Raw genomic sequence first — 23,640 nt, 5'->3', positions numbered from 1 at the left:
AAAATTATTGATTATTGACGTTTTATGCTTAAAAAAATTTTTCTACTTTTCTGTGAGAATGTGCGTTAAGAAAAAAATATCATGGGTGAATATTTATTCTTTTTTGGATATTAAGGGTACTTTTAATATTAAATTCTAGATTTATGCGCGTTTAAAAACTGCATGTATTAACATGTGTAAAACTGCAAATATTTAAATGACGTGAGAAATTACTAATTTTTTTGAAACTAAATTGTCTTTTATTGTTAAATGTTTATGCATTGAAGATAAAAATTGCTGCTTACCAATTTTTTCTTATTTAAAAATGAATATATGAAAAGGTAAGTCAAATCATAAGTAATGCAAATGGGTTAGTAATGTATTTTTACAAAACCATAATACTTTTTGCTTTCGGCATCAATTTAGACAAAATTTCGGTCTAGAAATTCATCATCATCATAGTTGATCAGACAGCCCAATGTAGGCCAATCCCTTCTTCTGAAGATTTCTCCATAACGACTTCGATTTATCTTTGATCTCCAATTCTTTTCATTACTTAAAAGAAAATCAGATTCAACAGAATCAGCCCATCTAAACTGCGGCCTTCCCCGCTTTCTTGTCCCAGTGGGTTTAAAAAGCAGTATCTTATTTATTTTATTGTCATCACTCATTCGAATCACGTGGGCCATCCAATGCATTCTATTTATTTTTATGTATTTAATAATATCGGGTTGTTTATAAATCTCTTGTACAGTTCAAAGTTAAATCTCCTTCTCCAGTTATTGCTTTCATTTACACCACCAAGTATATTACGTAAAATCTTTCTCTCAAATATTGCAATACAATTTTCTTCCAGTTTTGTCTTTGTCCAAGCATCAGAAGCGTATGTGAAGACTGGCCTGACAAGAGTTTTGTAGATTAAGAACTTTTTTTTTCTCGAAAGAAACCTAGATTCAATAAATCTTCTCAATCTAAAAACAGCCCTATTTGCCAGATAGAGTCGGTTTTTAATTCAGGAGTCATTCTGTTGTCAATAGTAATAATTGATCCTAAGTAAGTACAACTCCTTACTGTTTCAGTAAATCTATAAGAATCTGTTTCAAGATAAGGGTTTGGGTCTTGAGAATAACATATATTTTGTTTTCTCTACATTTATGACTAAGCTCACTTGTCTTGCAGCTACCTCAAGGGCAAGAAATGCCTCTTTCACTGCATGAAAGGAACGAGCAATTACATCAATATCATCAGCATATGCAAGTAGTTGTACTAACCTAGTAAAAATGTGGCCACTGGTATTTATGCTTGAATCACTAACTCTCTCAAGTGCAATTGTAAAAAGAAGACAGGAGAAAGAATCACCCTGTTGAACACCTGTAAATGTGTCAAGATTTTCTGACAGGTATCCCAGAAACTTAATCTTGCACTTTGTATCTTTCAATGTAAGTCTCGTCAATTTAATGGGTTTTGAAGGTATTTTAAAAGTATTCATTGCTTCAGAAAGATAATTTCTATTGATACAATGAAAAGCAGCCTTGAAATCAATAAAAATATTATGTGTTCCAACGTTAAATTCCATTGACTTCTCTAAAATCTGATGGAGACAAAATATCTGATCTTTAGTTGATTTTCCAGCACGGAATCCACATTGATAGTTTCCTGTTTGTGAGTCAACGGATGTTAACATCCTGAAAAATAAAGTTTTAGATAGAATTTTATAAGTTATACAAAGCAGACTAATTCCACTATAGTTGACACGGGTCATAGGATCTCCTTTCTTGCAAATTGGACACAAAATTCTACCGTTGGCATAATCTGAGAGTGCCAGATGTCAGTAATAAGTTCAGATAAATTCCTCAATAAGGTAGGTTCACAATTTTTTAGTAGTTCTGCGGAAGTAAGATCATGTCCCGAAGCCTTCTTTTTCTTTAAGTTTTTAATTGCAGCTCAATAGTTGGAGCCTCAACTTCTATGCCATTGCTGGATTCAGGTGCAATCTGAACATCTGGATTTCAACGTCCTCACACTTTTCATTAAGAAGTTCTTTAAAATGTTCATGCCATTGTTTTAAAATGTCTTGCTTCACAGTAATAATTTCACCAAATTTGTTTTCGCATAAGCTAGAGTTCTATTTAAAGTCCAGTCGACTGAGGTTAATTTTCCGATAGAATGCTCTACAGATAGTGGTTTGAATATTTTTATCCCCCCCCAAAATTATAATTTTGCATATTATTTAAAAATTCCGTATCGATATTCGAAATTGGGGGAATTTACTATGCACTACAGTAAGGATTATGGGAAAAACTAAGATTGAATTAAAGAAAAAAATATGAAATTAAATACTCTAAATTAAGAAAAATTAAGGAAATAAATTTGGTATCAAATTTATCCCATCCAAGTTAGAGAGTTAGTGACACGGAATGTTTTGTTTTTAAACATTCCTCACCATGTAGAAAAAAGATTTACTTACTTATTAAAAGATTACTTACTTATTAAAAGATTACTTACTTATAAAAGATTTACTTACTAGTTCAGATTTAACGGGAAAATAAGTAAAAATCGACATTTTAATTTAAACGAGTTTTTCAAACAGCCTTCAAAATCACACAAAAGCAGCTCCACTTTACGGTTAGAAAAACATTCATTAAATGTAAATAAAGGAGTTTAAAAACCACAACATTTGAGTTTTCATTTGTATTTTCCTTAAATAGTAATATATTTTTTTTGATCAATAACTTAAGCATAATATATAAACATTTTTTATGCATTTACATTTAATAAAAAGAATTTCAAATTTCATGAAAAAATTCTGTTTCTAAATATTTAAAATTTCAGCGTTTAAGGTAAGGAATTTATAACAGTTGAAATATTGCATGCAAGCTATTTTGAGGAAATAAATTATGCTTTACTATAACTGAAAAGAAGCAAGATATGAATAAAGATAAAATGGGTCAGATATTTGCTTCCTCTTTCAGAAGCGAGATAAAACAATTTTTATCTGTAAAAGCAATAAAATATATTCAATATTGTAAAAAAATAAAAGTCATTCATTTTTACTGTTAAATCGAAATGCATGTTCAACGATTCTTCTTTTTCTTTGAGTAAATAGTAAATGAAAGAAGTTCGTTACAATTAATATGCTGTTTTAGGTACATTAATTCAGTTTAAGGATTCTAAGAGAAAATCAAGGTAGATTATGCAAGTCACAAAAGTTGAACTCAAGAAACTCATATGTATGCAAATTGAATGGTGATTTACCGAATGAAATTGAATTATTATACTAATTAAGAGCAGCAAGTAAAAGAATCAGGCGTAGCATAGTAATCAAAGCATAAACTTGTCATAAAGTATAATAAATGGTTTTGATCTAATTTAAGAAAAAGGGCGTGATATACGTCTAGAATAAAAAATAAATGTATGACTAGAACAAAGTTTCATGAATGCTTTATTTTATATCCAAATTTTAAACGGAAAAATATTTGGAATACATTAAGTGTTTCTAAGTAAAAAATTATTTTGTTCACAAAAATAGAGGCAATGGCAATTTTCAACGATCTAATGCGAAATATATTCCTCCTCTATTAATTCTTGACAATAGTGCCAATTATTAGGAATCTCTTCGAGCATGTGTTCCGTTCAGTAGCGGTAATGATACTGAAGCAATTTTTAGGGTCGATACAGTTGTGGTAATGCTATTTATCCAATTCAAACTGTCTGATTAACCAATAATATTTAATCAATAAAAAAAAACATTATTGTAGACTTTAACAGGCAGTGGAATTTATCCTTAAAGAATAAAAAAACATCATTTCAGGAAATACCGAACTAATGTATACCGAGCAGTTGCACGTATCCTTAAGAAAAGATATCGGTAAGGTAAATCAGGTAAATGTATAACAGGTAGTGCACTTTATCGTCCTAAAATTAATAACATCAGAGTAGGGTATCTCAATTCCGATATAGCTTTTTCTAATTCCTCATAAAAAGAAAAACGTTATCTAACAGCAGTGGTCCTCACTATTATTAAAACTAAAAGAAAAATAATAAAAAAAATGATTGGGAAGAGTCACGAGAACAAAACCCGGTCCTCGATAGGTCAAAATTTGCTTAAAAAAAGAAAAAAAAAGCTTAATGTATTGAGAGAAAAAACTTTTGGCTAGCGTAAAACCGTTTATTTCACAGAAAAATACGGACACCAGTCTTTTAAGTATATAAGTACCGTTACTTTTAGAAATTAACTTTGTTATCTTGATAAATAAACCAACTTTTTAATTGCAATAAAAGACTCTGTAAAATAACATTGTGGTCGGTGAGAGCAGCGAGCAGAAGTTGTACGAGTAATCAATGATTGGATTAGCCCCTGGGCCATCGCATTGGAAGACGAGTGCTCCGTCTCCTGAGCAACTGAAGATCTAGTTTTCATTGCAAAGAAAAATTTTGAAATGTATTTATCTTAAGGGCCTTATAGAAATCTCATTTAAGAGCGAAACTATACTGACCATTATAAAATTGTCTGACTGTTATAAAATTGTAAGACTTCACAAAAATTTAAAAGAAACATAAAAATCCGGCAGAGTAAAATTTTTACAAGAAATTTGATTCAAGCGATACTATGTTCAAAACTGTAAGAGAATAGCTGGAAAGATATACAAGTAAAGAAAATAATAGTAAAGTAATTTGAAAAAAGGTAGATTTACCTTAAGCAAAACTGGATGGCAGTAACTAGAATTCGAACTCGCAGTTTTAATCCGTTTATGGTTGGGAAGAAAGAAAGAGAAAAACCGTTTAATAAGCAAAACAGATTTTAACCATCAAATACACGAAAAAGCCAAGTTTTTATTTGCGGATAACGTAGTTTTTTTACACTTTGTGGATAACAAAACAAAAAAAATCTGCATTCCATTAATTCAAAATCGTGTAACTATTATTTTATTAATGCATAACTTTAAGGCTGCATAAATATATTTAATGAAATCAAATTTTAAACAAAATTATAAATTTTATAAGCGAAAATATTCAATATGTCACTTTTAACTAGCAGAGTCTTCAAAATCCTACATAAAAACTCAGTGCTAAAAGTGTTAAGCAAAAAGAACAAAAATGAGAGAGTTAAACAAAACTAAAAAAATCCGAATGTTAAACAGATAAATAAAAATACTTCATATAAAGAAAGAATGTAAAAATTCCACGACACTCTGACAACATTTTTTAATAAAAAATATTTTTCTATCAAATTTATTAAAATGGCTGAGAAATGGAAGAAAAAAATTCCAGAAAACAAAACGTTACATGTCTCATTCGATAAATTAATTAGCACATTTTTGTTAAAATTGGTACCTAAAATGAAAGACAAAAAAATCACATGTATTTATTAAAAAAACATTTTATAAAAATAAAAAAAATCGCCTTTTTCCCTTTCACAAGTAATTAATGTTCTTTGTAAATATTTTTTTTAAAAATAACAAATTTAAAAAATAACGGCAAGTAGGAAAAATCATATTTCTTCTCAGCCAACGTGAGTGAATTGTTTTTATCTTCCTCTAGAAGTTTAAAAGTAGTACCATTATTTAAATTATAATTTTTCCTCAGCTTAAAATATTTATATAGATAAAATTTATCCATTTTTATTTTACCTAGTTCATTAATTTACAAATTGTCACTTTTGAGTATATATTTTTTTCTTTCGTTTGTATGTAAAAAAAAATAAAGTTTTATTTTTGAAAGTACTTTTTTACAAGAATTGTATTATCGTTTAAGAAAAAGCCTGCGTATCAAATGGTTCCATAAAATTTAAAATGCAGAAATCTTTAGAAAAGTAAAACAGAAACGAATACATCTAGAAATTAAAAAAAACACAAATGTAAATGTATTGGAGATGCACGACGTAAACCTGAAAAATTTAAAGTTGGAACCCTCAGGGCAACATAAAAAGAGGAAGTCCTAAAAATACAAGGTGAGGATGATTATATACAAGTGAAAACAATAGAAAAGACATAGAGAGAGGCGAAATATCTGATAACAAAATGGAGGGAATGGAAAGCTATAATAGAAGCCCTATGCTCCAATTCGGAGTGAAATGGAATGAGTATATGTATGTTCTAAAAAAGATAACCAATTATTTTACTTACTTAGTCCTTTAAAATTCGAGCAAGAGTATGACGAATGTGATGATTCGAAGAAAATCATTTACTTTTCATTTTTATATATATAAAAAAAATTTTAAGATTTTTTTAAATTTCAGTATTTTCGAATTCTATAATTACCTGTCAGTAACTATTGTTGAAATGCCTAGAATTATTTATTTTTTGATTAAAATTACTATGAATATTTCAGTAATAAATTACTAAATACTTTTTTCTAGAATAAATACAAAGTCACTAAACCTTTCTTAACAAATATATCGCTTAGTTTAATTAAAATTCACTCTGCATGCAAGAGTGAAAAGCTTGAATTTTCTGCCAGATATTTATTATTCAGAAATTGCAACAGTTACTTAACTTATTGATTCTGAAAAAAATGATTGCATTTAATTAAGAAAATATTTAAGATAAGTGCTACCAATACATTTGACAGGTTTGCTTTGGGAAAATAAATGGTCTAGTACATTATTTACAAAATATATGCTGTATAAATTTGCTTTGACAAAAGGTGAATAAAATAGATTAAACATGTGATATTTTTGTGATCTTTATGACTAAGATAGCTTAAATGCTTGAGATAATGCATAATACAAAAATACTAGTAAAGCTATAATCGTAATTCAATTTTTTATTGCAGTCATTATTTTGTTAACATTTCTTTGTTAAAAGATATATTCATATAGCTCCTCAATTGCGACTTTGATTCGAGACGTCAGGAATTAAATATATATTTTATTTATACATTCTTCATTTTTTATTTATATTTTTATTTTATTTAAATACAATGTAAAACAAAACTGCAATTATTAACATTATTTTCTATAATAAGGAAGAAATCGGAAGCTTTGTTAAAATATTAAAATTATTATACATAACGTATACATATTAAAACTTCCAGTTTTCTCTAAACGTGAAATCAAATCCTTTGAAATGATTCCTAATTTATTCAAAGTAGTTAATATGATGTTTTTTCATGTTACATAAAATTTTATAAATGGGAGATCGAGGAGCGATCAAAAAATGTCGAGTTAGAAAAATGATGTGTAATTCGGCTGTCTGCTTAGAGATTACTTAGACCAATTTTCTATCTGTGTTCATGGTATTTTTGTAGTCAGCAAGAAACTTTGTCATCGGTTTAATCAAGGCTTTCGTACCGTTTGATTTTTTTCTATCTTTTCCGACTTCTTCCATGTATGATTGCCTGCTTAGACGCATAAAGAGAGATAGAACTTTGAGTTTAACAGACTCCGCATCCCGTTCTCATGGACTTTCGTTCATGGTCCTAGTTGTGGAAAGGCATAGGAATTCTAATAGATAAACACTCTTTTTAGAGGTACCTTGGATATGTTCATGTAATTCTCTTATGAATTCTAGTAAAAATATTTGACAAACTATGCAGGTAGTTGTGTATTCTTAATTAAATTTTAGTATGGCTTTGTAACGAAAAAATAACGATAAATTTTATCTTCATTGTTTTGTTTTAAGAGTTTGTATTATTTCATCCATGAAGTCTTTCTAGTGGATGTTTTTCTAGAATTTCTATCTTTGCAGCAGTTTTACGGTTTATTTGACAAAGTTAACATAAATTTGAAAACCAACATTACAATATTCTCTTGAATCCGTTATTGCAAACTTAAAATTAGAGAAAGAAAGATTTTTAGTTTAATACTAGTGATATTGTATGTAAAAATATATACTTCATAAATTAAAGCAAAACATCTATAACTAAAACCTAAAATTAATATTATTTAAACGAACTCAAAAGTCAGTTCTTTTTTCATTTAGAATTTCCCTGAGTTATAGCATTGCTTTCTGAAATTTGCTAATGTCTAAAAATATCATTGAAAAATTAGGAAAAACGTAAAATATAGTAATTGATAATCTTTGTTATTCCCATTGACATGTTCGATAAAATTGATGTTCGATACATGTTCGATATTGCACATTTCTTTACAGTTTTCTACGGATTACATGAGCATGCCCATTTCTTTACAGTTTTCTACTGTTTACATGACCATGCACATTATTAGAACAAGTTAAAATAAACTCGAAATTAAATAGAAAAATATTTTTCGATGAATAAGGCTAATATAATACGTCTGCGTTTAAAATATGTATTTGATAAATTGAAGCAAAACTTATAAACCAAAACCTAAAACTAATCTTATTCAAAAATTTATAAAAACCAATCTCAATTCATTTTTTCATTTAGAATTCCATTGAGTAATAGCATTACTTAGTGAAATCACTTGAAATTTTGTTAATAGCTAAAAATAATATTGAACAAATTAGGAAAAACGTAAAATATGGATATTGATATTTCGTGTATTGCCACTGACGTGATTCATTAAATGAAATATTGCACACTTTGCAAGAGGTCCAGAAAAAAATTAAAATAAATTAGAATTCTTAGCAATCTTAGTATGTAACAGCTTTTGAAGATTAGTTTAACTAGTTTTTACTTTTAAGTATATACACCCTAAGTCTAATAAACTTTCGTAATGATCTTTACATAAATTCTTATTTTACATGAACTTAAAAGGAAAAAAAAATCTAACTTAAAAGCACATCCTAACAATTGTTCTCAGGCCAAAACAAAAGGAATTAAAATAACGAAAGATGACTATCAGTCAAGTTTTATGTTCTTGAAAACAATCTGCTTGTTCTTGAAAATAACCCACTCCCCTCAAGAACAAGCGTAATAACCCTTTTTGAAGCCGTTTGGAGTGAAATAATGACTGCTATTAAAAACAATGACTTGAGTCATTTGTTAGATACTGAATCGTAGCAGAAAATTCTGAAAAAAAGAAGCTTTTGTTACATACCAAAAGCCATAAAAATATGTCATCCCCCCATTTGCATTTTAACATTTCTTCTTTTTATCTTTACGATAAATTCATGATCATCGGTATTTTAAACAAAGCTTTAAAAATCTTTCACATAAATATATACTTATACAGTCTATTTTATAGTATGAAAAAAGCTATGCTGTTGATTTAAATATTGTTGAAAAAAGATAGTGTTCAGGTAAAAACCTGTTTTGTTTTGAATTTATTTTGCTCTTTTTAATGATGCAGAATTGTTATGATAATATATGTAGGAAGATTAAATATGTATTTATAATTTTGCAACGACCAGGATCCACATATTATTTATGTAGATATTATAATTAAATATATTTTAAGAAAGGTCAACCACTAATTTAACACAAAACTTTTTATTTAGTAGCTAAATATAAAATTCTTCATTTACGTTCAATGTGTGATAACCAATTTTTTTTTAATAATCTATAGCTAAAATGTTTCATTTTATACGTAATTTCATTCATCTCTCATCATTTTAAGTTGTGACATTTTAATAAGTTGCAAGTTATAGATTAAATTTTTATGCATTGGAAACTCCAAATTTTCTTGATTTCATATGAGAATATTATATTAGAACAAATGCAGCTCAGAAAATGGAAAATAATACTGAAACGTCGACCAAATTCATCACCAATCGGAGCAATAAAAAGATTCTGGCTGGTTGATGTTTCATAATTGTCGTCGGATTGGTTTTCAAATCCTGTCTATGTACGTGTTTCAAGAAGTCACAAAATACTTTTCCTTCTCTAGTAATCATATGTATTATGAAATCACCTTCAAGCCAGTAATTATAAGTTAATAATAAAAAGATTACAAAAATACTCTAAATTATTATTACGTAAATGCAATACAAATGCCTGCTAGTGAAAAGAAAATGAAAATTAGCTGCTGTCGCATGCAACGACGCATGTTCACTGTTTACCAAAACTCTTCAACACAGTTGAAAAAGTGTGATGACGTCCAATTAAGTTTCGCACGTCATCAAACCCAGAACAAGACCCATTTTGGCAATGGGTAAAAATTTTTGAAACATAAATCCGAGTGAATTAAACTAGAAGAAAAAAGGAAGATAAACCATTTGGAAGATTGTAAAATGGACCACGCACCGAATAACTTTTTACTTTATGAATATATTTTCATGAACTATGACTAAATTCTATGAATTTGAAGGCCTAACCACTTAATCACGCTTATTAATTAGTACAGATATTTTGAACAGTAAAATAGGACACAAAACATTCTATTTCTTGAACAAACATACCTTTTCTAACCTTGAAAATAGCAATCTGAAGATAAGATCAAATCGTTTGGTCCAGAAAGGAAGTCTATTTTTGGGGTTTTACTAAGTCTAACTATCCAAAATATTAATTTTACTTTTTGCGCATTTCGTCATATCTCGAAAACATTTTAAACGAATTAAAAAAATTACTATTCAATTCATCTATGCAATTTCATGTAAAAATAAATTTTAATAATAATTTATTATTTTTGGTATTTACTTAATTAATTGCCAAAAAAGTTTTCAATTGTAAGATATACAAATATTTATATCTATTTAAAATTATGTAAATTTATGTGGCTAAATACAAAGTTTAAGTGTGCATTTTTCAATATTTAAATAAGTCATTGATTTAAAATTTAATTTCACATGAACTACTACTGATTTCGTTTGGATTTTGCAATTTCTCACATAAAATTACATTCTTTAAAAATATGTATATATTTGAATACTTAACATTTTAAAATGTATTGTATTTTATTAAATACATAAATATAATAAATAATTATTAAAAAAAATGGTTTTTGCATAAAACTATCTTTGGATAAACGAATTTTATAATAATCTCTTTATAGAAGTTAACGAGATATGGCGAAAAACACGAAATATAAAATAATTAACATTAAGGGGGGCACAAACTTCGGAACTTTCCCGTAACTAAATTATTGGGACTATCCTCAGATTACAGCTGTTCGACACATTTTGAGGGTCAGAAATCCAAAAATTTCGAGAAAATTTCGTAACAAAATATACCTGTTCTATCAAATTAGCATATTTAATATTATGCTCTTGAGCTAACAAGACTCTTTCTTATTACGTGAAAATTTCATCATAAGATCAAAAATTACTTATGATTTCTTATTACCTTTCTCCTAATCTCAAGTACCAATATGTTGAAATTGGTACTTACGATTAAAAAAAACATACATTCGTTCCACAATAAATATTTTTTTCTTTCTTTTTTTATAACGGCCGTTGAACAGTTTACCCAATTTTAAGTTTAACACTATGAAAATTCAACTAAATGGCCTTTTAAATTTGAACCCAATTCAGAAGGCTAGGAAATTCATGGATCAAACATTGAGAAAAATTTACCTTCATGGATGAGTTTTTGATGAAACTAGCCCGCATTTGCGTTACATGGTGGGTTAAAACACAAAACCTCCCACGGTTAGCCTGACAGCAAGGAAATTCTAACCCATTATTTCCGTTTACAACTGAGGATATTTTACGTTATCACTGCAGTCGATTGGACCCGGGTATATAGATAGTTCAGAAATTATTGGTATACATAATAATAAAATCTCAAAGTAGAAAATTCCCCAATTTTCATGAAAAATATTGGTATATTTAAAATTGCCATGGAATGATATGCAAGAAAAAGGAACAAGGAGAGGAGACTTGGAGAGGAATTAATTTCGAATTGATGGATAACAGCTTGTCAGTGAAGTCAATGTGGCCGAGGCGTAAAACTGACCAAATTGCAACTATCATGCCTTAACCAGAATCAAGAAGTAACAGAAATGTAATTTCCATGACCCGCATGGACCAAGATTGTTAAAAATTACGTATACGGTATAAAATAGCAGCACCTTGCATGCTTCATTTACCGTAAAATACTGAACCGAATTTTTTTATAGTGACATTTATTTAACAAGAGAGATTCAATGATTTCATAATATTTATTAAATGTAAAAACTACTGTACCTAAAATTTTTTGTTCCGTAACATGGTTTGGTGAAAATGGTTATTACAGTGAAAAGTACTGGCACTCTAAGTGTCGGTACTTTTTATCGTAATTTGCAGTGAATATTACTACAGTAGAAAAACCATAAGCTCTTAATAATACATCACGTTTACAGTATCATACAATAACTGTAATCTCTTTAAAGAGATTTCAAAGAGCAGGATCACTTATGGTAAATAAAATGTTTAAATTACAGAGCTGTCAAAAATTTATCTCGCTTTTTGTCAGTAAACTCTTCAATGATTTATTTAAGTCTTGAAATGCAATAAATCATGCTTATTTTTATCAATAAGTATTTGGTTAAAAGTTTGAGTTATCTCATAATAGACTTTGAATGTGTTTTTAACCACCTAAGTTCTTTTTAATTGCCTGCAAGAATTTCTCCTTTATGATATGAAGAAAAATTTAAATAGAATTCACTAAAAGAATAATACATTTTTCCTAAAAATTCAAGTTTGATTTCAATTGAATTCAAATAATTTTTTTTTTCAATTTTCACTTAAATGTCTTTTCTAAACCCTTATAATGTATTTAAATATTTTCAGCTATTGAAATATTAAAGAAGCTATCAGCTATTTAGATATTGAGGAAAAAACAAGTTTTTTTTTAATTTTGAGTTTTAAATTAGTCTTATATACTACCATAATTTTTAATCATATTTCTTAAGCGTTATTGTTTCAATATATTTGGATATAGAACATTTATGAAATTATGATGATCAGATTCTTTTTAAAACCCAAGTTTCAATTTATATATCAGATTCATGCAATTTTTATATCTATACACTTGGTATGACATAATTATAAAATCATAAAAAATCTTTTTTTTGGAACAAAATAACATGTAATACAACTTCCTAAATTTAAAATGACACGTTATTAAAACATCGATCACTTAATTTGAACACCTTTAATTAAATATTTAAACTTTATTAATTAATTAAAAAGAAAATGTTCCATATTGTAGAAAATACTGGACAAAGAAATTGCTATTCTTTCTTTAAGAAAAAGCAAAAAAAAACAAATTATTCTATTAATATTTATGCTTTCAGAAATGATTGTCACGTATTCAAATGTATTTAATTAAACTAAATTTAAGTAGACTATTTTAAATAAATATAAGACATCTTTAATATTGCCTATTATTTAATCTTTTAATGAAGTATTCACTATAAAAGATACGATTATTTTTTTCCTCTTTAATGCATTCAATATTACTTTTATAAATAAATATAATTATCGTTCTCATTTTACAGTATAATTGCAGCACATTTATAAAAGCAATTCGGTAAGCATATTTATTGGTTAAAAATAAGGAAATTAATTAAACATAGTAACTCAAGTATGAATAGAAGTATTATATTGCATTCATTAAATAGAGAGCAACTTACAGAGTGAAAATTTCATCTTTTATAAAGTAGTTAATTAGAATTTTTTTTTCAGTACATATACTTACAGAAGTGAAAAAAAATTAGATCATATAAACTGTTCTAAATAAATATATTTCTAAAGAGTTAACTATTTTACAATTTTTTCAAGCAGAAGGAAAGTGCTAGTACTTATTCTTTTAAGAAGTTTAAGAATGCTTTCTTCATTTTACAAAGTGACTATCATTGATTTGAAACATGATGCCAAAAAAATGGCTGCAATTTTTATAAAGTATTATTCTGTTTTTTTTCATCCTATTAAATTTATAACATACTTGAATTATGCAATGCTTTAACTCATTCATTAAAAAGGGAAATGATTAAAATATCTATATATCAGTTCAAATCATTAAACACTTTATGCAATACGATAAAAAGTATCTAAAATTATCCACTAGTCATAGCAAATATACATTTAAAGATGAAGATCACTGGCTTAACCATTTCCGCATTTTATTTTCAAGGGCATTAAAAATTTATTTATTAAAATATTAAAGGCAGTGTTCTTCCATTGTGTTAAAGAAGCATAATGGGTAACTATTCCAGAGATATTAACAATTCTGTCTCATTTCCTTATCAATGTTTCAATTTTACTTCTTTCTCAAATATTATTTTTATAGACGACAGGCTTAAGTGGCTATTATGAAGGCAAATTAATAAGGTTTTCCTTTGTATCTTATAGCTTTTGTCCCTTTATATTTGCTTGCAAATATAGAGTTATTCTTTTTAATAAGATGTATGACATAAATAGAGTCAGTGTTAAGCATTTTCTCAACAATAGTAGCGATTATTTTCACGAAGTTTTATATTATATAACAGTATTATAAAACAATGTATTATAAAAAAGAATATTATAAAACAATGTATTATGAAATAATATATTATACAACAATAATTCTTTTTAGTATATTATTTTTGAGTCGGCATTGGATTTTGAATATGATTGGAATATGATATGATTATTTATCCATTTTATAACTGTTTTATACCAGTTAATCTGTAGGAAGTTTGTCAAAGTTTTCACTGAATTTCTTTTATTAAGGTGCTCTAAATTTTGAATAAATGTTTTTAGGCGTTGGAATTTTTATAGAGGGATGGTCATTTCTGTGAGTTGCAAAGTGATTGATCCGTTTGCCCCGATTTTTATCAGGTCATTTGTTGTCATAAGGTGCTGCAACCATGAGGTGCTGCCACCTTCGCTAATAGGATTCAATTGAGGAGCTCTAACTCTTGCGTGAATCGAGTCGTTGTGGTGATGAATCATTGAAATACTTTATTTGCCGTTGCTCCTAAAGCGGTATTGGACTTTCAAAATTTGGAAAATGGTCCAAATGTCTTGGGGCGAGACACAACTCATTTTCACAAAAGATAAAGAAGATAAATATATATGTATAAATATACAGATTTAATTATGTCTGTGGACTGATTAGATTTAATTATATTGAGATTTAATAATATTTTGAATACTCTCCCTCACCAGACATGAAGAAAAATTGGTTTAAAAGTGAACCGCAATATCGATACTATGCACATTTGCCGCAGCTTTAAAAAAAGTTGTTCAATTGAACTGTGCTGTTAAAACCTCTACCCTAGCCACCATAGATTCTAGTTTAAATTTTTAATTTGCGTTCTCTCGATACTTTTTATCCTTACCAAACTTTTGATAATATAGTATTATTAGCCAGCAAGAAAATAAAGAGGTAGCTTTATTTTGAAAAATAGAGCTTGATAATTTTTGGAACTTCTATGAATTTTTCTTCTAAATTTCAAATCACTAAAATGATGCGAATTGGGATTTTGAGTAAGTAATTTAAAAAAATACGCTTTTTCTGTTTTTAGAACTTAAAAAAAAATCTAATCTCATAACACTTTACACTGATGAAAACCGATTTGGATGACGCTGCTCATTTTCTTTAAAGTAAATATCATGAAAATGAAAATGCTTAAGAGATTTCAATAAATTAATAACTATTGCCTACTTAAATATCTTTCAAAAACTGTTGATTGTTGTGAGAAAAAAATTTATAGAGTATCTATAATATGGCACGCTTTATATCCCAAATACTGAATGGGGGACAGCCTTATATTCATATGTATCAAATGATAGTGCCAAATAGAGTAAATATTCATTATCAGTTTAATTGCGAAAATTAAGTGAAAATGATTAAAGGCATATTTAGAATTCTTCCACCCCGTCTTCACCCTTTCAACAGTTGAATTTTGTTCGGAGAGGAAAATTAATATTGGATCTAAAAATAATATAGGGTAGTTTAATCTAAAACCTTACCAATAAAGCATATTTATCTGTGTATATATATATATATATATATATATATAGTTTAATCGAAATATTTATTCTAGATTTTTCGGTATTCTAATATTCTGATATTGAGATCATCAATTTATATTTTCCTATCTCTTTCAATTCTCAGCAAAACACTGAGAAAATCTCTAAAATTCATGATATTTTCTTTATTGATTCTATAACCATAGTAAACTCGATAATATGAAATAAATGCTTAAATATTTATTTCAAGAGCCCCGTTTTACCATGAGGAGACTTTTTTCTTGCTGTAAAACTATTTTTCTATTGAAAAAAAGTACTGAATATGCTTCCAGCTTTGTGATTTTTGCTTTAACTTTAATGGTAGTTTGTTTCAAATAAAATATTTTAAGCCATATAGTATGCGCATGTTTGTGTTTCAACTTTATATTATCCAACAGTGTTTTTAAATTATATTATTGATTTGAAAACTATTACAGTAACTATAAAACTCCAACGCGTAACAGCATATTTGTTCATTTTACTGAAATATAACATTATTTTGTAACATTTGGCGATATTTGAGTTCCACGTTATACTCATTTCTTTTTGATATGACAGTTAGGTGACTAAGACTTTTTTCTATAAATTTAATGTCTAAAATGATCAAAGCGAAGTTGATGTTTTTGATGACTATTTTTTGATTTTATTAATTTATTGTTTCCTTATTTCCGTTTTTAATTGCTGTGTTAAGAAACTTTATAAATCCTACACTGTAAAAGTTTCGGATCAAATTACAGCATTAAATACTAGCACTTTGGAAGCATCATCCGTAGAACCCATTTTTACCGTAAAACATTATACCTAATTTTTACTGTATTGCTTTTACTGTAACTCTAAATATAGAGTCATTCAATGATTTTACTGTAATTATTACTGTAAAAATCTCGATTGATAAGATTTTTCGTTTCCAAATAAGTTACGGTAAAAATAAATTTTATAATAAAAAGTACTGGCACACTGAGTGTGGGAAATTTTTGCGCTAATTTGATCCCGAATTTTTTACAGTTCACCGAATTTTAACAATGGTAGTTATTTGAATGAATTTGCAATATTTTTTTATTAAAAGTAAACATTGAATTTTAGCGTAACTCAACATAATTTCCAAAATTGAAAACTTGCAAGGGGACTAAAATTTTATTTAAATATTTAAAACACGGCTGCATGTTACCAACGCTGAATCTAAATCAGGCTCTTTCATGGAATTTGAATAAATGGATAAGAAAAGAGCGTAAAACATATACAGTGACCACCAACTTACGCATCTTTTACGCACGTTTTTCATTTATACGACGATTTTCAATGATCCCTGCTTATAGTCAAATACTGATAATTATAATTCGGTTATGCGTTGCTCAGAAAAAAAATATTTCACTTATGCGTCGAAATGTTTCTCAGAATAGCCACAAAAATTTTTTTTTTCTTCGAATAGAAAAAGAAAAAAAAATTAAAAAATAAGCTTGTAGATTAAAACTTCCAGCAAATAAACAAATTTCATTACAGATAAGGTGAAATATAGTGAGGGATCAAGTGAAATAGTTCCTTTTTTCTACCTCTTATGACTTTTCCATATTTGTTGTTTCTATAGGAAAACCTTTTTTTTTCTACAATTTTGAATCGGGTGTTTTATGTGTAAAACTACATACATTGAAAATCATCCATCTGTTAGGAAAAAACTTTTGCTCAAAACCAGCTACTAATTTTTTCTCTGAGGCTGTATTCTAGAAAAAAGGACACCTTTAATACGAAATATGAAAGCGACGGTGGTCAGTTGCTTGTAATCAGATATACATCAGGTATACAAATTAAAATTGTAGCTTTGAAAATTTATCATGCAGCTTTTCTCCCACCTCCTTAACCAATAAAACTTTAATTACTTGGTTAAGGACTGATGAGTTATAGTAATTACTTGAACTTATAGCGATTACTATAATTCAGTTTTAGTGATAACGAGGATGACGAAAAAGTTTTTCCTAACCATACAAAAGTGCTAAATACCAAACCAGTATAAATTTTAACATTTTATCTCTAGAAATAATTTTGTTAATTCTCTCAATGCAATTTGTATTAAGTTTTAGAACTTTTAATAGGCTTTTCCCTTATGCGCAGGATTTTAAATGCAGATTGCACAGGATTCTTAAAAAAAAACATTATATGTAGCAACAAATAAAATTTTAAAAAAAAATTAAATATATTTTGGTTAAGGATCCTCTATGCATTTTTCTCTTTCCATATAAATACCTTCTATAATAATTTCTATAAAATAATGCAATGCAGAAAGAAAATTCAAGTGTTACGAAAGTATTGTTCATAAATAATAAATCTGAATACTATAGCACTCTAAATACATATGACGTGCATGCGTCGATGCAGCAACTATTTTATACTTTCGTAAAGATTCACAAATGTTAACTTTCGTTGAAAAACCAGAAATCGAAGATGGTATAAGTTCTTTAGATATATCTTTGCTGATGTCACTTTAATAACCAATCCTCCTGTAACCCATCAATGATGTATCAATTATATATGCAATCAACAGGAATACGTTTCTATTGAGTTACGAAAACCAATTGCTTAATAGAAATAGTGAAAATGAAAATTTATTGAAAGATAGTGGAACACTGATCTAATTAAGCATCTGACTTGAGCATCTCTTATATTTTAGAAATTAGGAAAGAAAAAAGTGCTTTTTTTTGTGCAGGACAGAGTTATAAGAACTGTCCATCTAAAATGTGGAAATAATATTTTGCCTCATCCACTACAACTGGTTTGAGGAAGATGGCGAGAACTTTGAAATTAAAGTTCGCATAAGCAGTCACTGAGTAGGGATGATCAGTAAAGGGTGACATTTTTATAGGCTGTGGGGGGGAGGAGTTATCGACAATGCCAACCTTCATCTATCAAAAGGTACCCCGTGATTGAATCAAGTTAGTATGTCTTATATAACAGTGAATAGATGTTTAATAATCGTAGTGGTAGTAACGCCACAATACTCACCCGCCAGAATTTTATCAGGGATAAAATTCGATGAAGTTGCTGTATTTGTGAAAGACCGGGAGAGCTGGATTAAGGTCACCAGGATTTTGAGTGCTGAATGTGAGAGGTGTATTAACTTCATGGTCGTAGTCGCTCCTGTGTTGCCTTTAGCTGTCAAATGCATGCAGGCTGATGTTGTGTATGATCGAGACGAGACTGAGTAGCAAGAGCATGAGGAGGTGGTAAAATGTCGCAGCCACAAGTAGCAAGTCAACTGTTGAATGTGGACCATCCATCGAAGTAGGCGTCACCAGATCGAAGTGAGCGTTACTGTCAAGATCGGCGGGATCATATCACCTATGTGTCGGGAGGAGTTCACCAATGTGGGGAGAGGAGTTATCAACAATGCCAACCTTCATTCAAAGATACCTCATGATTGAATCAAGTTAGCATGTCTTATATACCAGTGAATAGATGTTTAATATTCATAGTGGTAGTAACGCCACAAGGCGAGCGTGAGGCTTTTCTATAATTTTTGAGCACTAAGAAAAATACGTTTATGATTTTGAGACGCTAGATTTACGCCAGTTAGAAATATTTTTTATCCTTACTTTTTATGCAATTTATGATAAATTTGTTATCCTCTGAAACATCCCTCTTTATTTATGATTCACACAACACAACAATTTTGTTAAGGGTAGATAGGGGGTGGAGACAATGTTAGGGATTCAATTTGTTAATAAAAATGCATCTTATTACTTTTCATTTATTTTGCTTATTCAATGGGAACAATGAATAGAAACGTCATTCAGTCAGTGAAACGCTGCTATTGGACACGTGTCTCTTTCGCTAAACTTTGAGTTATGCACTGTGTCTATAGTGTTCAATGTTTTTTCACCATATGATTATTTTCTTCTCACATTTTTTCAACTTTTAAACAATAGTTATCAAAAAGGGAAGCAAAATAACTCTTTAAAATTTGAATTACATATTTAGATTACGTGTTCAGATATTTCATCAAAAAAAATTATAACTTCATTTTATATTTTGATTTATAATTTTAAAAAGAAATATTGAAAAGAAAAAAAAATTGCCAACTACAAATTACAATTAGGATAGTTTGAAAAAAATACCATAATCTCTAAAGCATAATATTTCCTTCTCCGCAAAATATTAAACACAGCACATTTTTAAATACAGTGCGTTCAATCATAAAATTTAACTTTGCAAGTTTTTATCAGCATTTTTCAACTATGTTATGTAACAGATTTCTTCAAATAAGAGGTAAACTTTTCTTTAGTTTTCTCCTTTTTTTTTTATTCTAACTTCTCAAAAAGATTTTCCACACTCATATTATCTGACACATATTATTCTCTTGTGGCATTTAATTTTAAACGCCTTAGATACGTTTTCGAAAAGTTCTAGTTAAGATTTTTATTTGGCGAACATTTTTGGAACATCAACTAAATAAAAGCATTATCCCACAAAGCTAAAATGAAACATATCATTATTTTCAAGCATTCTAAAAAATAAAATAAACTAAGTATAGGAAATATTTTAGCTTCTTTTAACGAGAAAAAAATTCAAGGACTGTCACAAGGGTTTCAAGCTATCTTATTAAAACTTCAAACATATTTTTGCTTTATTCTAATACTATTCTAAGCTTTAGAGCTAATGATGCAGCATTCCAGATTTTCTTTTAAGAAACGAAGAACTTATAAGATGCAACTGACAATCTGTCAAATTCTTTGAGTTTCAGCACTTTTATATTAGCTTTCACTGAAAAGTTTTGGAATCACATAAATAAAAGAATGGGGTTTCTGCTTTATTTGATTTTTGTAAGGACTGAAGGACGTCTCCTATTCGAAAGAAGTTCGTGAAGACGCGTAGGAAGTGTTGAAAGTAGATATTTTTTATAATGCAAATTAAACTGAATATTGTATTAGATCCCTTGTTCCTTTATTAAAAGTTTAATAACCGCCGTGTAAAACATGAATTTTTTTTTGCAGAGCTGCCATCAAATGACTAGTAATGATAAATTATATCACTCTTACAGTAAGCAAAAAATATATCCCTCTAGATGTGCTTGTTACTCGCTACTTGGTTATAATACGATTATTGCAAAGTTTTTAAAATGATTAATGCCAAATTTATAATTTAAATTTCATGTAATCTTCAAAAATGCACTTCATCATATTTCACGTAAGCTTAAAGCATTTTAATACTTTTGATTCATTTTCAAAAATTGAAGGAAGTGAAGGAGTTAAAAGAATCTTATGAGTACGTCTGAAAGGAGAAAATAAATTCTGGTTAAATTATACTACTGTTTGGTAGTTAAATTTCTTGGTAGAAAAATCAGACATATACGGTACTTAAACTATTAAGATCATAACTTTTCTCGTTCTAAAGTAGCAGTTTACCGGAAATTGTGGTTCTTAAAATTATAGTTCTTTTATCATCCTTCATTTAACAAAAAATACAAAACTGAACCGTAGATTTTACCAAATAAATGATTTTTATGCTATGTTCTGAAGATTCATGAAAAAATTACCAAATTTTACCACATTTACTAAATTTTATCACACAATGTAAAATATATTTCATTGTTAATTTTACCAAAATCGATACCAAAGCTCTTCAATAAAAGTTACATAGATTTTGATGTTTCCATTGAGTCAGAAACAGGGAAAAATTCCGAAATATTCTTATAAATTTGACCACACTTTTTCCTTCACTCTAGGAAGAATTTATTGTACACATTTTTTATGATACAAAAGGATTTGGATATTTTATTCGATTTCTTGTTTCGTCACGGCTCTGTAAGAAGGGATTTATGAAAATTGAGAAAAGATGCGTACTAATGCAAAATGTTGAGTAAAGGAGTCGTCTTAAAAGAATAAATGTGTTGGGAGAAATCGGTGATAGAAGTAGTCGTTGGCTGCCGAAAGGTGTCGAACCAATGACCTCCGAGTTCGTAGCAGGTTGCACTAACCATCAGAGTTGTACACTCTACTTTAGGGAGATTTGAAACTCTATATATAGTGGTTGTAGAAATGTATAGTGCCATAAACATATTTCTTATCCTGAAATGGAAACTAAATTATTGCAGTAAGTCTCTTGTTCCATTAATTTAATAGCCTTTAAAAATGTGTTATCCTTTAATGCAGTAAAATTTCAATCCTTATATTTCATTAGTCTGGAATACTTAAGAAAATTAATTTACCAATTAAAGACACACTATCGAATGATAGAACAAATGATTTCAATCATAATATTATTACCATTAGAAAAATTTAATTAAAAACTATAAGCATGTATTATTTTTAATTATTTTCTCTTAAACCAGTTAATTTTAAATCTGTTTTTTTTCACTTTAACTCTTTTGGATTTTATTTAGTAATAATATTATATCCAAACGTGTTTTTTTTAAACTTTTGGGAAAATCATTGGTTTGAGTATAATTATTTATATAATTTTTCATTAGGCAATAATATTATATCCAAATGTGCTTATTTAAAACTTTTGGGGAAATCATTGGTTTGAGTATAATTATTTATGTAATATTTTTTTCACTTTAGCTCTTTTGGATTTTATTTAGTAATAATATTATATCCAAATGTGTTTTTTTTAAACTTTTGGGAAAATCATTGGTTTGAGTATAATTATTTACGTAATATTGAAGTTGAAACTTACATATAAATCTCAATTATTCTTATTTTAATAGTGAAAAGTTACATTATTTACTATTTGCTGTACTGAGATAAAAAAAAATGTGATCAAAACAACCAGAATCTAACATAAATTAGTATGTTTTCACCTCTATTGGAACAAAAAACAGCTCTATAATTTTAGCATTTACGATACATTATGTTTTATAATTTGCGATTCAATTGGGTAAATGAGGTGAAATTTTATCATAAATCTTTAGAGCATGTTATAAAAACCATTTATTGGATGAAATTCACCATTCAGTTTTGGTTTTTTATTAAATGTGTGTTGAACTATAATTTTAAAAACCAGAATTTTCGCAATGCTTTTTGCTAACGGAAAAAGTAAAATATGAATAAGTTGAATACCGTATATTAATATTTTATTAACTAGAATTAGATTTTTTTTTTGCCCAGAATCGCCATTACCATACAGAATTGTAATTTTATCAGTATTTTCGTGTAATTTGCCATTATTCTTGGTTAAGCTCTTAGCTAGAACAACTTTCTGGAACTTATTTCATATCCTTTTTTCAAAATGTGGTTAATTATAGAGTAAATCGAATAAAATTGAATACCTTTAAATTAAAAAATCATTAAGATTTCATGCATGCCTATATATTCTATATAATACTGATGTATCAGGGGATAGAGCATTCGCCTTCAAATAAGGTGGTCCTGGTTCAAATCCAAGCGATGGCTGGTCGATACGAATTTCGTCAGTCTAACCGGGGGAGGTTTTCATGTTTTTTATTTTCACCCGGTAACGCAAATGCTCATTAGTTCTATCAAAACGTCCACCATGAAGTCTCCCAATACTTGATCCAGATCCAGGAGTTCTCTTGTCATCTGGATTGGGTTCAAAATTACAAGGCTGCGGGCTTGAGCACTAGTAGTGGTAAACCCGAAAATTGGGTCGGCTGTTCAACGACGGTTATAACATAAAATAGTCGCAAACGTTGCAAGTTTTCTATATAATGAATAGGATAATTATACAAAATTTCTCATATTTAACAATTTGCTTAGAAAAAGCAATTTCTTTAGAGTACCAGTTTTTCATAAATTAACAGCAATATATGTAACAAATTTCTTTGATTCATTAAAAAAATTCTTCAAATTTCAAAAGAAAAAGAGCGAAAAAATATTTTAATTTTTCACTTATTTCAACTTTTATACTAAGCTCAGTAAAAAAGCTTTAATAA

General features: G+C 28.2%; 1 protein-coding gene across 1 annotated transcript in view; it reads right to left on the bottom strand.

Annotated features, from left to right (window-relative positions):
* Window positions 1–1,078: 1,078 nt before the first annotated feature.
* Window positions 1,079–23,640, bottom strand: part of LOC139426552 (uncharacterized) — a 34,443-nt gene continuing 11,881 nt past the window's right edge. Inside the window, exon 2 of the mRNA XM_071185819.2 lies at window positions 1,079–1,664. Coding sequence (XP_071041920.2) covers window positions 1,079–1,664 — 586 coding nt within the window. The remainder of the gene's footprint in view (window positions 1,665–23,640) is intronic.

This window comes from Parasteatoda tepidariorum, chromosome 3 (assembly GCF_982258835.1).
Source record: "Parasteatoda tepidariorum strain Cologne lab strain chromosome 3, Ptep-v5.0, whole genome shotgun sequence".
Classification (NCBI taxonomy): Eukaryota; Metazoa; Arthropoda; class Arachnida; order Araneae; family Theridiidae; genus Parasteatoda; species Parasteatoda tepidariorum.
The sequence above is the reverse complement of the archived record's forward strand: the minus strand, read 5'-3'. Positions and strand labels throughout refer to the sequence as shown.